The sequence below is a fragment of the Pezoporus wallicus genome, unplaced genomic scaffold (assembly GCF_028554395.1).
Source record: "Pezoporus wallicus isolate ANWC-B61680 ecotype Strahan unplaced genomic scaffold, APGP_CSIRO_Pwel_v1 contig_8372, whole genome shotgun sequence".
NCBI classification, from domain to species: Eukaryota; Metazoa; Chordata; class Aves; order Psittaciformes; family Psittacidae; genus Pezoporus; species Pezoporus wallicus.
This window is the reverse complement of record NW_026640907.1, coordinates 349,185-361,196: the sequence shown is the minus strand read 5'-3', so window position 1 is coordinate 361,196 and position 12,012 is coordinate 349,185. Positions and strand designations below refer to the sequence as shown.

General features: G+C 50.9%; 1 protein-coding gene across 2 annotated transcripts in view; it reads right to left on the bottom strand.

Moving 5' to 3' along the window:
* Positions 1-8,948: 8,948 nt before the first annotated feature.
* SLCO2B1 (solute carrier organic anion transporter family member 2B1) overlaps positions 8,949-12,012 on the bottom strand; it is a 42,317-nt gene continuing 39,253 nt past the window's right edge. For both annotated transcript variants that reach the window (XM_057421173.1, XM_057421174.1), the window contains 3 exons: positions 10,682-10,746; positions 9,880-10,000; positions 8,949-9,471 (listed from right to left, as the gene is read on the bottom strand). In XM_057421173.1, coding sequence (XP_057277156.1) covers positions 9,297-9,471; positions 9,880-10,000; positions 10,682-10,746 — 361 coding nt within the window. In that variant the 3' untranslated portion in view covers positions 8,949-9,296. The remainder of the gene's footprint in view (positions 9,472-9,879; positions 10,001-10,681; positions 10,747-12,012) is intronic.

The window sequence follows — 12,012 nt, the reverse complement described above, 5'->3', positions numbered from 1 at the left end:
TTCTCCTAGGAACAACTGATCTCCCCTCTCCTTCCAGCTCCTCTGTACAAGGCGGCTGCCACATCCCCTTTCTCATAGGGCACATTTTGCACCCAAGCCCTCCTTCCTCAGCTGGGCTGTTTTACTCCCCATGTTAAATCCCAGCATTATTGATTTCAGGCTGTTCCTCCCATCTGCCACAAGTGATTTGAATTCCAATCTTGCCATGGGCAGTGCTCCCACCCACAGGCACAGATTTGATTGGCTCTTCTTTCTCTCATCATCCAAGCCATTAATTACAGTATTGATCAGTATCAGAGACAGGACAGACTGCAGTGAGATGCTGAGGGATCAGTCCTTCTGGGTAGGTGATAACTACTTGTAACCCCTGGAAGTGAAGCTTTCTAATGAAACTTGCTCTTCCCCTTTCTTTTTACTCCTCCCTGCATGATCATTTCATATGGTTGATAATTACTTTACAAGAATAGGGTGGGATAAGGCCCAAATCCTTCCTTGAGAGGTAGCACAGCTTCCCCAGGTAAAGCAGCTCCTTGTCCAAAGGAGAAATGAAGTGCTTGATGTGATCTATGACAATCCATGATACTGTTATCCAAGTGATGGTACATGGATTAGTAGTTGCTTCACCACCTTTCTGGTGCTGGGGGCTGAGCTGGGTCTGGATCTGACTGATTTCTCCTTTTTCCCTTTCTAAGATCCTTTAGAAATCCCCAATCCCAGCAAATTGTGGGGTAATTGGTAGCAATTCAGTGATTCCTTGGCTCTTCTCTTCCGTATCCCATCGGGAACTTCCCAGACCTTCCTAAACTGGGTATTCCTACCATTGATATGCAAATACATGAACTATTTGCCTTCCTCCTCCCCATCCTGGGCCTGGATTTCTTTCTGTGCCTCAGCCCTAGCCTATGGCCAGGCACAGGGATTCTTTGTGTCTGTTCACCGAGCCTTTTGGGAACAGATTTTGGGTTGCCAGAGGCAGTTTGAGTGAGTTTTAATAGAAACACTGAGTGGGTTTGATAGACGTTTTGTGTTGGCATTCTGCAACAGTCACTGAATCCCCATCCCCATCCCCTCTGCTGAAAACCCTCCTCCTTTAACAGCAGCAGACAAGCAGGAGAACCCCTTTGGGCTTGGATTGCAGCAGAGCCGTGGCCAGGAGCACCCCAAGGAGGGACGTAGCTGAGATAAATAGACTGAAGGGATGTGAGGTTATTTAATAGCTTTGGCTTTGCTCTTTTCCAGAGGAATGAGCACTGTGCTGAGCTATAAAGTAGTGCCCAGCTCCATAAATGCCTTGGATCCTTCCCCGCTCAGACAGACAGTGATGAACCAGGTTCACTAAATCTTTGGCCAACTCTCCTGATGTTTTCTTTCTCCAGCCTGCAGAGATTTGGCCCAGGAGTGAATATTCCTGCGTTGGAATACGGCTGTTTAGTGGGAAGGGGTTAAAATGCCAGGAACAGCACCAATGCAGATGTCTGTAGGATGCAGTGCATTGAAAACCCTCATGGAAATCAAGGTCTGGAGTTTGGGTTCCTCTGCCCAAGAAAAAGCTGTACTCATGGGTTAACTGGATGAAAAAGAGAGGTGCTATGGCTTTGTAGGCAGAGATCTCCCTCTCACCTCCCTGGTGCTTCATAGAGTCATAGAATCAACCAGGTTGGAAAAGATGCTTCAGATCATCAAGTCCAACCTTCCTTTATCTCTGCTGGGTTCAAGCAGCTCCCAGCAATGCACCTCAGCTTTGTGAACCCCATTTTGAGGTGCTGGTCCCCATCCCTGCCTTGTGTAAGAGACTGTGGGAGGGGTTATCCCAGCCAGGAAGGGGTCCTCTCCACTGGAAATGCAGAGCTGCCCCTTTGTGAGCCTTTACCTGTGCGTGGTGGGACTTCAAGGCACCCAGCTTGCCTTTACTGCCGGATGGATGGAGGCTGGGTGCTGGCCAGGGATGCAGAGGACTGCTGTGGGTGTTAAAGCTGTCTCAATTTTATACCGTTGACAAGAGCAATTACAGGACTTGCTGCTCTCACCGTTTGTGCTGCCGTTTGTCACTCCTTGGCAGTGAGTCCGGCACCAATGAGCTCTTGGTGTCACATCTTCTGCCTGAGGAATTGGTGGCCTCGGGCGAGGGGCTGTGGGGAAGGACTGGGCTGTCCCTCATCAGGGATGGAGGTGATGGCCTTGGCTTTGAGGAAATTCAAATCATCGAATCTCAGACTGGTTTGGGTTGGAAGGGGCCTTAAAGCTCTTCCAGCTCCAACCCCCATCTAATTCCAACGCCCCAAATCCTGGGAAACATTTCAAATTCATCCCTATCTTCATTTCTTCCAGTGTGAGCCTCTGTAAAGTGCTGTGCTGATCCCCACACCCCCTCTCACACCATCTCTGACATTTCCCCCCCTCCCCTGCAGCCAAGCAGTGCCTTGGGCGTGCAGATGCTGTCCTGGACACAGCGATGCTCCAGTGTTATGGGTTCTCCCTGTTGATGGGGGTTTGAGAGGTGAAACTGCCCTCCAGAGGTGTTAGCACTGAGCATCATCGCTTTCCTGCTCTGGCCGGGCCTGAGGAGGTCCCAGCTGAGCCCAGCCAAGTGCTGCACGTTCATTGATGGATGAAGGAAACGGCGACAGACCAGAGGAGACGGTGATGGATCTCTTGGGGGTTTAGAGAACAAGAGCGAGGAGGGAAAGGTTGAATCTCTTGGGTTTATTTACTCCAGAAAGGGGAAGGTCAAAGTGTAATGGATAAGTAAAAGCAAAGTCGCTGTTAAGAGGGACACTATCAGGTTTTCCCCTGAGGAAAGACATGGGGAAGTGAGTTAATTCTGCAGTGAAGATTTGAGCTGTCTGCTCTGAAGGGCTTCCCAGTGCACTGACCACTGGGCAGCTTGGGCAAAAGGGGGAGGCCAGCTCTGAGATGGATGGTCCAGCTTTGTTTTGATGTCTTAACTCCTTCTGGTTTGAAGATGATAGAGGGTAACTTGTTGAGTGAGGTACATTGGGGTGTTCTCACTGTCTTGGGTACCACTGCTCTACCAGCATCATAGTGCCTTGGCTACCAAGGGTTGAATCACCATAGAATCCTCACCACCCTCACAGTAAAGAATTTCTTCCCTATATCCAACCTACATCTCCCCTGTTTAAGTTTGAACCCATCTCCCCTTGCCCTGTGACTACAGTTCCTGATGGAGAGTCCCTCTCCAGCATCCTTGTAGCCCCTTTCAGGTACTGGAACGCATCTGAACTCTTTTCACCCACAGCAAACAGCACAACAAGGGGCAACAGCCACAGGATGTGGTTTGGGCTGTTGGGGCTGGGCACTAGGAAAAGCATCTTACACCAGAAAGGTGGTGAAGCCCTGGCACCAGGATGCTGTGGTGTCTCCAACCTTGGAGGCTCTTCTAAGTCAAAGTCATGGCTGCCTTCACCTAGTATTGGTGATGCTCTTGCTGACTAGGTGACCTCCAGAGGTCTCTTAGAGCCTTTCTGTCACCCTGACCCTCAAATGGGACAGTTGAGCTCTTGAGGACCTTCTACAATGCTGTGTTTGGTAACTGCTTAAACTGGAGGCTGCATTGTACTGGAGAACAAGACACACATATAAGGAGTGTCAGCATATGATGGAAGGATGCCGTAGAGCACAGACGAATTTGTAATGGATTGACCTGAAGAGGGTGATTTAAAACCCATAACTGCACAAAACCAGCCTTGAAGATGTTTTCCTGCAGAGCTCTGTGTCTCTGCTCACCAGCTTGCTGCCTTTGCTGGAGCTGACGACATCCACCCAACCCTTTGCACCTTGCAAAGCCTTCTTGTAGCTGGGGACATAGCTTTCCCTCCGGTTCTAATTCATCCTTTTGACCCTGTACAGCTCCCACCAGCACTAAAGGCCCTGTTTGACCTCCGTGTCTGTGAACCTCCTAGTACAAAGTGCTGCACAGACACATCCAGTGCATTCAGTTCCTGGTTTGGATGTCCTTCCTATACCTGCCTTGCTGTTGGGTTATCTTCTTTAGCCTTCCTGGACCACAAAGCAGCAAGACAGAAAAGTCAATGGAGTTATGTCCCAGCTGGATTGACTCATATTAACCTCCCTTATGTAATTCATGGCTGTTGCCTACCATATACCCTTAAGTCCTTTGTAAAGTCTATTTTAAGTTATCTCCAGGGGAATATCTCCTCTAGGGAAAACCTGGCAAAGCATAAGAGCACAGGCTGGATTCTGCTGATGCTACACCTTCCTTTGCTTCCTCCCTTTGCAGTCCTACCTGCCTGCCCCTTGCTCTCCATCAAACACTCCTCCTCCCACCTTGGAGCTGACAACCTTTCATATTCCCTGGGTTTTATCTCCCTTCCTGCTGGCAGCAGGAGGTTGCCTTCCCAAACTGCCTTCTTTTAATCTTCCCTTGCAAGTCAGTCCCTTTCAACAGTGTTCTGAAAGACCACAGAGGAGGGGAAGGGGGGAACGTGGGTTTAGTTCTCTTTATAGAAACTCCAGCCCAAGTTAATGGAAATTACCACAGCAAAAGCATACTAACAGGCCTATAGTTGACCACAAAGCTAAGGCACGCTGGTTGCTTTGGATGCTTATCCACAGGGAGCCCTCCTCTGGTGATGGGGTAATGGGGAAAGCAAGAATTCGGGCTGTACCCTGTGTGTTGCCTGTGAAAAATCTCTATGTGATGTGATAGGAGTTTTCCAAGTGGAAAATGGCCGTGGAGTCCCGAGCCCGGCAGCAAGAAGAGGGAGTGAGCTGGCCAGGACATGCTGCTGGTGGCTTCTGCATCCATCATGAGCAAGACGTCTGAGGGATGGTGTATCCTGCCTTGCCACCTCAAAGAGCACCACAGCTGCAAGGGACGTGATTGAACTTGTTCATCTTTGAGTAATGCTGTTTGTGAGCAAACTTACAGGACAAACTGCTGTATGAGGCTGGGGTTTTCCTCTCTTTTTCCCCTCCTTTCTATAAGCAACACCACTGCTGTGGTAGATGTGAAGTTAAGAAACAAGGGGGCTTTGTGAAAGGCTGCACAGTCATCCCGCTGAGGGTTTCTGTTGTGGTTTAACCCCAGCCAGCAGCTAAGCCCTGCTCAGGCACTCATTCCCTCACTCATTCCATTCAGTGGGGTGGGGAGAGAATCAGAGGGGTAAAAGTGATGAAATCTGTGGGTGGGATAAGACAGCTTAGTAGGAAAGTAAAGGACACACAAGTAAGCAAAGAAAAACAAGGAATTCATTCCCATCTTCCCAGGGCCAGGCAGGTATTCACCCATCTACAGGAAAGCAGGGCTCCATCACACATAAATCTGACTTGGGAAGACAAACATCATCACTCCCAGTGTCCCCCCTTCCTTCCTTCTTCCTCCAGCTTTATAAGCTGAGCATGACGAGGATGCTATGAGGGCTGGAGCAGCTCTGCCCTGGAGCCAGGCTGAGAGAGCTGGGCTGGGGCAGACTGGAGAAGAGAAGGCTCCTGAAGGGGAGACCTGAGAGCAGCTCCAGTGCCTGAAGGGGCTGCAGGAAAACTGGAGAGGGGCTTGGGACAAGGGATGTAGGGACAGGCCAAGGGGAATGGCTTGAACCTGCCCGAGGGGAGACTGAGCTGAGCTCTTAGGCAGAAGCTCTTCCCTGGGAGGGTGCTGAGGCGCTGGCACAGGGTGCCCAGAGAAGCTGTGGCTGCCCCATCCCTGGCAGTGTTCAAGGCCAGGTTGGACACAGGGGCTTGGAGCAAGCTGCTCCAGTGGAAGGGGTCCCTGCCCGTGGCAGGGGTTGGAGCTGGAGGAGCTTTAAGGTCCCTTCCAATCCAAACCAGTCTGGGATTCTCTGACTCAACATCGTATGGTATGGGATATCCTTTGAGTCAGTTGGGGTCACCTGTCCTGAACTCCTCGTGCACCCCTATTCTCACTGGTAGGGTGAGGAGCAGGAAAGCCTTTGCCTCTGTGTAAGTGCTGCTCAGCAATCCCTAAAACCTCACTGAATTACCAACACTGCAGCACAAACCCAAACCATAGCCCTAAACCAGCTACTGTGAAGAAAATTAACCCTACCCCAGCCCAAACCAGCACTGGGTCCCTCTGATTCAGAACAGAGGAACTCTAGGGCTCCACTGGCTGCAACCCCTTGAGCCTGTCCCCATCATTGCCCATCAGCAGACCCAGATGAGCAAAGGGTCTGCATCCACAGACGGATTGCACTGGCACACCAAAACACAGCGCCCAGGACCCCTTGGACCCATGCAGTGAGCTGCTTTGGTGCTCAAGCACGGTCTGGTCCCCATCTGAAGCCATCTGCTCTAATGGTAGGGAGGTGCAGCCCTTCTGGCTTCATATAGTCGTTCTGCAAGCCCATCCCAGGGTATTCCCGGCTCAGCACAGTGCTGCTCTTGGGTTTTCATGCCACACAAAGCAGATTGGGCTGGTGTTCATTTGTGGTGGGTGGGAAATACCCTGGAGCCACTTGAGGTTGTGCTGAGCAAGGCAGGAAACTGCCTGCGAGCCAAAGGCTTGTGCTGAGCCAGGAAAGAACCTTCTTCTCCACGGGATGCAGTGGGGATGCTGCACATTCATGGGCTGCCAAGAGCTGGAGGTGAGCACCATGGACCATCTCTTCTCAACTCCTGTCCATAGTACCTGTCGTGGTTTAAGCCCGGCTGCCACGCAGTCTGTCTCTCACTGCCCCCCTTCCTCCACACAGCCACTTCTGCAGGGATGGGGAGGAGAACGAAAAGAATGTAACTCCAATGGGTTGAGATAAGAGCAGTCTAGCAACTAAGGTATAACACAAACCACTGCTGCTACCACCAATAATAATAATGATAAGGGAAATAACAAGGGGAGAGAACACAACCGCTCACCACCCGCTGACCGATACCCAGCCTGACCGAGCAGTGATCTCCCTTCCAGGTGACTGCCCCCAGTTTGTACAGTGGGCATGACATGCTGTGGTATGGAATACCTCCCGGCTTCCCCTCCTCCCTGGCAGAGCATGAGGCTCACAACGTCCTTGGTCAGAGTGAACATTACTGAGCAACAACTGAAAACAGCGGTGTTATCAGCGCTGTTCCCAGGCTGAAAGGCAAGAACACAGCACTGCACCAGCTACTAAGGAGGAGGAAAATGACTGCTGCTGCTGAACCCAGGACAGAACCTCAGTTCTATTCCATGCCTGCTAACACCCTGGTTTAGGAGCAGATGCTCATCATGGCTTGAAAACAACAGTGTAAAACTCCCCTAAGTTTGGCTTTCTGATGCTCGTGGCTAGCATACGCTATTGGTCCTTCCTTGAGTGGGTCCACCTACATCTCTTCAGCATTCACTCTTTTGTGGGTCTTCTAACAACCTTCTTTAAGCCAGAAGTCACTTCTCTGTGTTTAGGTACTTGAGAAAGGGGCTGGAGAGTCTCTCATCTCAATGAACAAAATGCTCTGCAAAAAAATAGCCCCCCCCCAAACCCCTAAAATAAAAGAAAGTAAAATAAAATAAAGTAAAATAAAATGAAATGAAATAAAATAAAGTAAAAAAATGAAATAAAATAAAGTAACATAAAGTAAAATAAAATAAAATATAATAAAATTAAATTAAATTAAATCAAATCAGTTTCTTATTCTGATGTGTGTTAATTTGGTCTCACAATGGCTGTGCAAAGAGTCTGGTGAATTATCTAAACCAGCCACTTAACCACCGGCCTTTCCCCCTCACCATAGGACTGCTTGCCAGGGTGTGAGGAGTTAATGTGTTTTCTCCTCTGTGTATGTCTTCTCTGTCCTGCACATTTGGGTTGAACTTTGTAGTTTGGGGGTTTCTACTGAACTCCATTCTTCAGCCAAAAATGACAAGTTACCCAATGGTCTGCGGCTGCACACTGATGGCATGAGACCAGGGACAGGATTTATGCTTGGATGGAAAGGAGCCTTGAGATGGGAAGAATGCAGGAAATAGAGGAAACCGCCCCAAAATAACACCGCACTTGACTTTCACCCCGTAATTAGAGCTGCCTCTGACAGTAACCCCTTCGAGGAGCACAGCGAGGCTGGCTGGGCTGTGGGCTCTGTCTGTGGGAGGGATGGGTTCAACCTCCCTTTCTGGTCCTGCATCCCTGGGGAAAGTCCTGCCTTTGTCAAACTGGAAAATGGGAAAGAGCCTTAACACTGCCGTGCTTCAGGAAGCCCCTGAATAAGTACTGATGATAAAAAAATAAGATTTATTAATATTAGTATTACTGCTGCAAAACGTGGCCAAACTGCCAAAGTCTGTGGGTAGAATCATGGAATCACAGTTGTTTGTGTTGGAGGGGACCTTAAAGTTGATCCAGCTCCAACCCCTGCCGTGGGTAGGGACCCCTTCCATAGAGCAGCTTGCTCCAAGCCCCTGTGTCCAACCTGGCCTTGAACACTGCCAGGGATGGGGCAGCCACAGCTTCTCTGGGCACCCTGTGCCAGCGCCTCAGCACCCTCCCAGGGAAGAGCTTCTGCCTAAGAGCTCAGCTCAGTCTCCCCTGGGGCAGGTTCAAGCCATTCCCCTTGGCCTGTCCCTACATCCCTTGTCCCAAGCCCCTCTCCAGCTTTCCTGCAGCCCCTTTAGGCACTGAAGCTGCTCTAAGGTCTCGCCATCAGGAGCCTTCTCCAGGCTGAACAAGGCACTGAACAGGTATTGCAGTTTCTCTCCCAGGCTGGACCTGTGGCTCCTTTTGACATCCTCCCATCCCCAGCATCCTCATCCCTTCCCCTCACCTTCAAAGCAGCCTCTGCACAGCAGCAGGGTGAAGCAGACAAGTTTGTCCTTGCCATGGTCCACAGCCTGTGACAAGCACCCCATCAATGTCAGCTCCAGTGGGATGAAGCCTTCAAGAGACCATCTAACACTGCAAGAGCAAAAGGAACAAGCACAGTGACGTTTTGGGGACAAGGACAGCCCATCCCTCATGGAGATGGATGGACCCAGTACAAAACCATTTCTTACAAATGATTTATTTAAAAACCCCACGGAATCCTTCAGCTCCGTGGTTACTGCGCCGTGCTGGCGTCACCAAGACCGTCAGTAGGAGCAAGTGCTTTGGAGGACATGAATCCAGAAGGCTGCAGTGTCCAAAGGTTAATGTGTGTGGACTGATCCACGTGAAGGAGCAAGCTGCACCACTGAGGTGGAGGAGGCAGACGTCCATGGCACTACAGATGTAGTCCATCCCACCCAGAACATTAGGAAGCCGCCCCGTTGTCCACCGCTCCAACCATCCATCCTTCACAGTTCAGGTGTGGCACGATTCACACGACTTCAGCTCCAAGGACATGGATTTCTGGTGTCACACTTTGGATTCTGGGCTCTTTATGGAGTTGCCTGCCAGTTTCTCCTTCTCTGGGTCTGCCTTTGTCCCTGCTGCACTGTTGGCTTCCCTTTCCTGCCGTCTGAGGATCATATAGACGGTCACAAAGCACAGGAAGGCACCAACCTCAAAGAAAAACTGGAGTCCAAGGTACCTGTGGTGTGGAAACACAATAAATCAGGGTAGGAAGCGTGTTCCTGTGCACATCAAGCACCAATACCCAGTGTCCCCGGGCACCCAGCGGACACTGAACATGGGGACTGGCTCCTTGGGCACATTCAGCAACTGCTGCAAGCCTGGAGTTCCATGCAGGGAGTTCTGGAATTGGACCTCTGTGGTCTACAGCAGCAAGTTAACAAGGTCCTGTTCAGGGTTTTCACTTGTGCCAATGACTTTCCAAACCATTCCTAGGCATTGCTGGGAGTCAGAGTGGGCCGGGGGGGATGCGAGTTTCCCTGCTTGCTTACCATGGCATATGCTGCAACTCATCCCATGCAGGAGGTGGCCTGATGCCGCGTTGTCCCTCTGCACCCTCAGCCCTTGTCCTGATGCACACCCCTACCTTTGCCTGAAGAGGTTGTTGTCGTAGTATCTGCAGGCTGCTTTCCTGTCACACTTCTTCTCCCAGAGGATGCAGGTCGTGTCGATGGCGCTGCCGTACAGAACAGGTCCTGGCATCCACGCTGGAAGCAGAAAGGGTTAAGGGGGGCATTGGGACGTTACAGAAGCAACTCTGCTGCGACAAACCCAACCCTGGTTACTCTCCCATGTGAGGGGCTATGAAGTGGCTGGGGATGGTCTTTGCGAAGGCACTGGTCCTGCACAGAGCACCAAGGGCTGGCTGTGTGTTTGCACCCCACTGGGATGCAAGATGGTCCTTCTTTCTCATTGCTCTTTGATAAAGGACCTTTCTCATTGCTCTTTGACAAAGGAATGATGCTCACCTCCTTCATGCACTGCGCATGGATGCTCCATCCCACAACTGCAATGGCACGTTCTGGGGGGTCTCCAGGTGAACATGGATTTTCACCATAGGAAAACTAAGTAGTGGGATCACAAGACACGGCTTGCAGCCACCCTGATAGGCTGAGGGCAAACGTGGCAGTATCCTCACACAGCCAAGGGCTGCTTGCGTGGATCTAAACTTATTCCCTGCCCTTTATTCATCACCCCATGGAGATGCCTCATTCCCTCCCCACCATGTGCAGCCCCCCAGACCCTGCAAGGCCGCATCTTCCCTGGTTAGAACAGGCTTTATCCAGTCTGAAACTCTGATTAAGCACCACTCCTGCAGCCCTGGGGCTGCACAACCCCCGGAGCTGCCACGATTTTCCAGGCTGACACTTCAACACGCTCTCCTTTACCTAAAACTCTCAGCAGCATGAACTGTATCCCGACAGCAAAGGATTTGTCTTCAGGCTGGATGCTCCTGAAACACAGAATGGAAATCGTGCTGCAAAGATGGATGTTTCCCTCCCGGCTCTCACATGAAGCCTGATGGCATCTCACCCCCCAAACCATCCTTCAACCCAGCCCAGGACCCCAGGCAGTTCCCGTTTACATCAGTGTCCTGATGAAGCTTCATTCATCAGGGCCAGACGCCTTTTCCTGGCCTGGAAAACCTGCTGAGCTCCATAAGAGACAGGGAGGAGCTCAGTGAAGTATTCTTGCTTCTTGTTTAAAGAGGAAGTCACAAACAAAACCCAATTTAGCTGCTGGCTCTGCAAACACAAGCAATAGAAGGGATGCTTTTTGTGGCTGCAAGGGAGATTTACCCGTTGAGGAAGTGGCTTTCCTTGAGGATGTCCCAGTGTGTGTTTTGGTGGTACCCCAGTTTTCTGGAAGTATTTCAGGCTGTGGTTCCTGATGGGGTCACGCATGGGAGGGGACTGGGTGGGAGAAGACCTCCAGGCCAACACATAGCATAGAATCATGGAATGGTTTGAGTTGGAAGGGACCTTAAAGCTCATTCAGTTCCACCCCCCTGGCCTTGAACACTGCCAGGGATGGGGCATCACTTCAAGGGACTCAGCTTCCCTTTCCTCTCTGACTGCCTGCTGTACGCATACCTCACTCATGGCATTAAAGGTGGGGTTTATATGATTTAATAATAAGTCAAGCTAAAACCAGGTTTTAACCACAGCTTATCCCTAAAAAGCAACTCTTTGGAGGGCTTTGACCACAGAAATGTGCTTGGGAAGATCATGTACAGACTAATCCATGGCTTTTCCCTCTCCTGCCCATCCCAGCCCGGAGCTTGTGCTGAGGCTGGCTCCAGCCTGCCCCATAGGCACCTTTACAAGGGTATGGGCAACTGCGGTCCTAGTTGCTTCTCTGCACTGGAAAGGGATGCTGTGCCCAAGGGAGATCCACCAGAAGGAAAGGAAAGTAATGAAACTTCTTAACTGAGCACAGAGGTGCATTAAAAAGTGCTGAAGTTCTGCAGTGCTGAGTTAATGGTGCATCTCGTTCCTGAGGCACCAGCCGTGGTGGGGAGAAGGAACAGGCTCTGCTGCTGGATCTGAAGGAATAAGGGTGCTGAGGGCCATGTGGGGTTCCTGCGAGCCCCACGGCCCCATTGCTGGGTGGGGGGGCTGTGGGGGCCTGGCATGGTGCTGAACACCACGATCCCTACAGGAGCAATTGGCCCCACAGCACCGTGGCTCCACGATACAGCCTCCAGCAGCCTGAAATC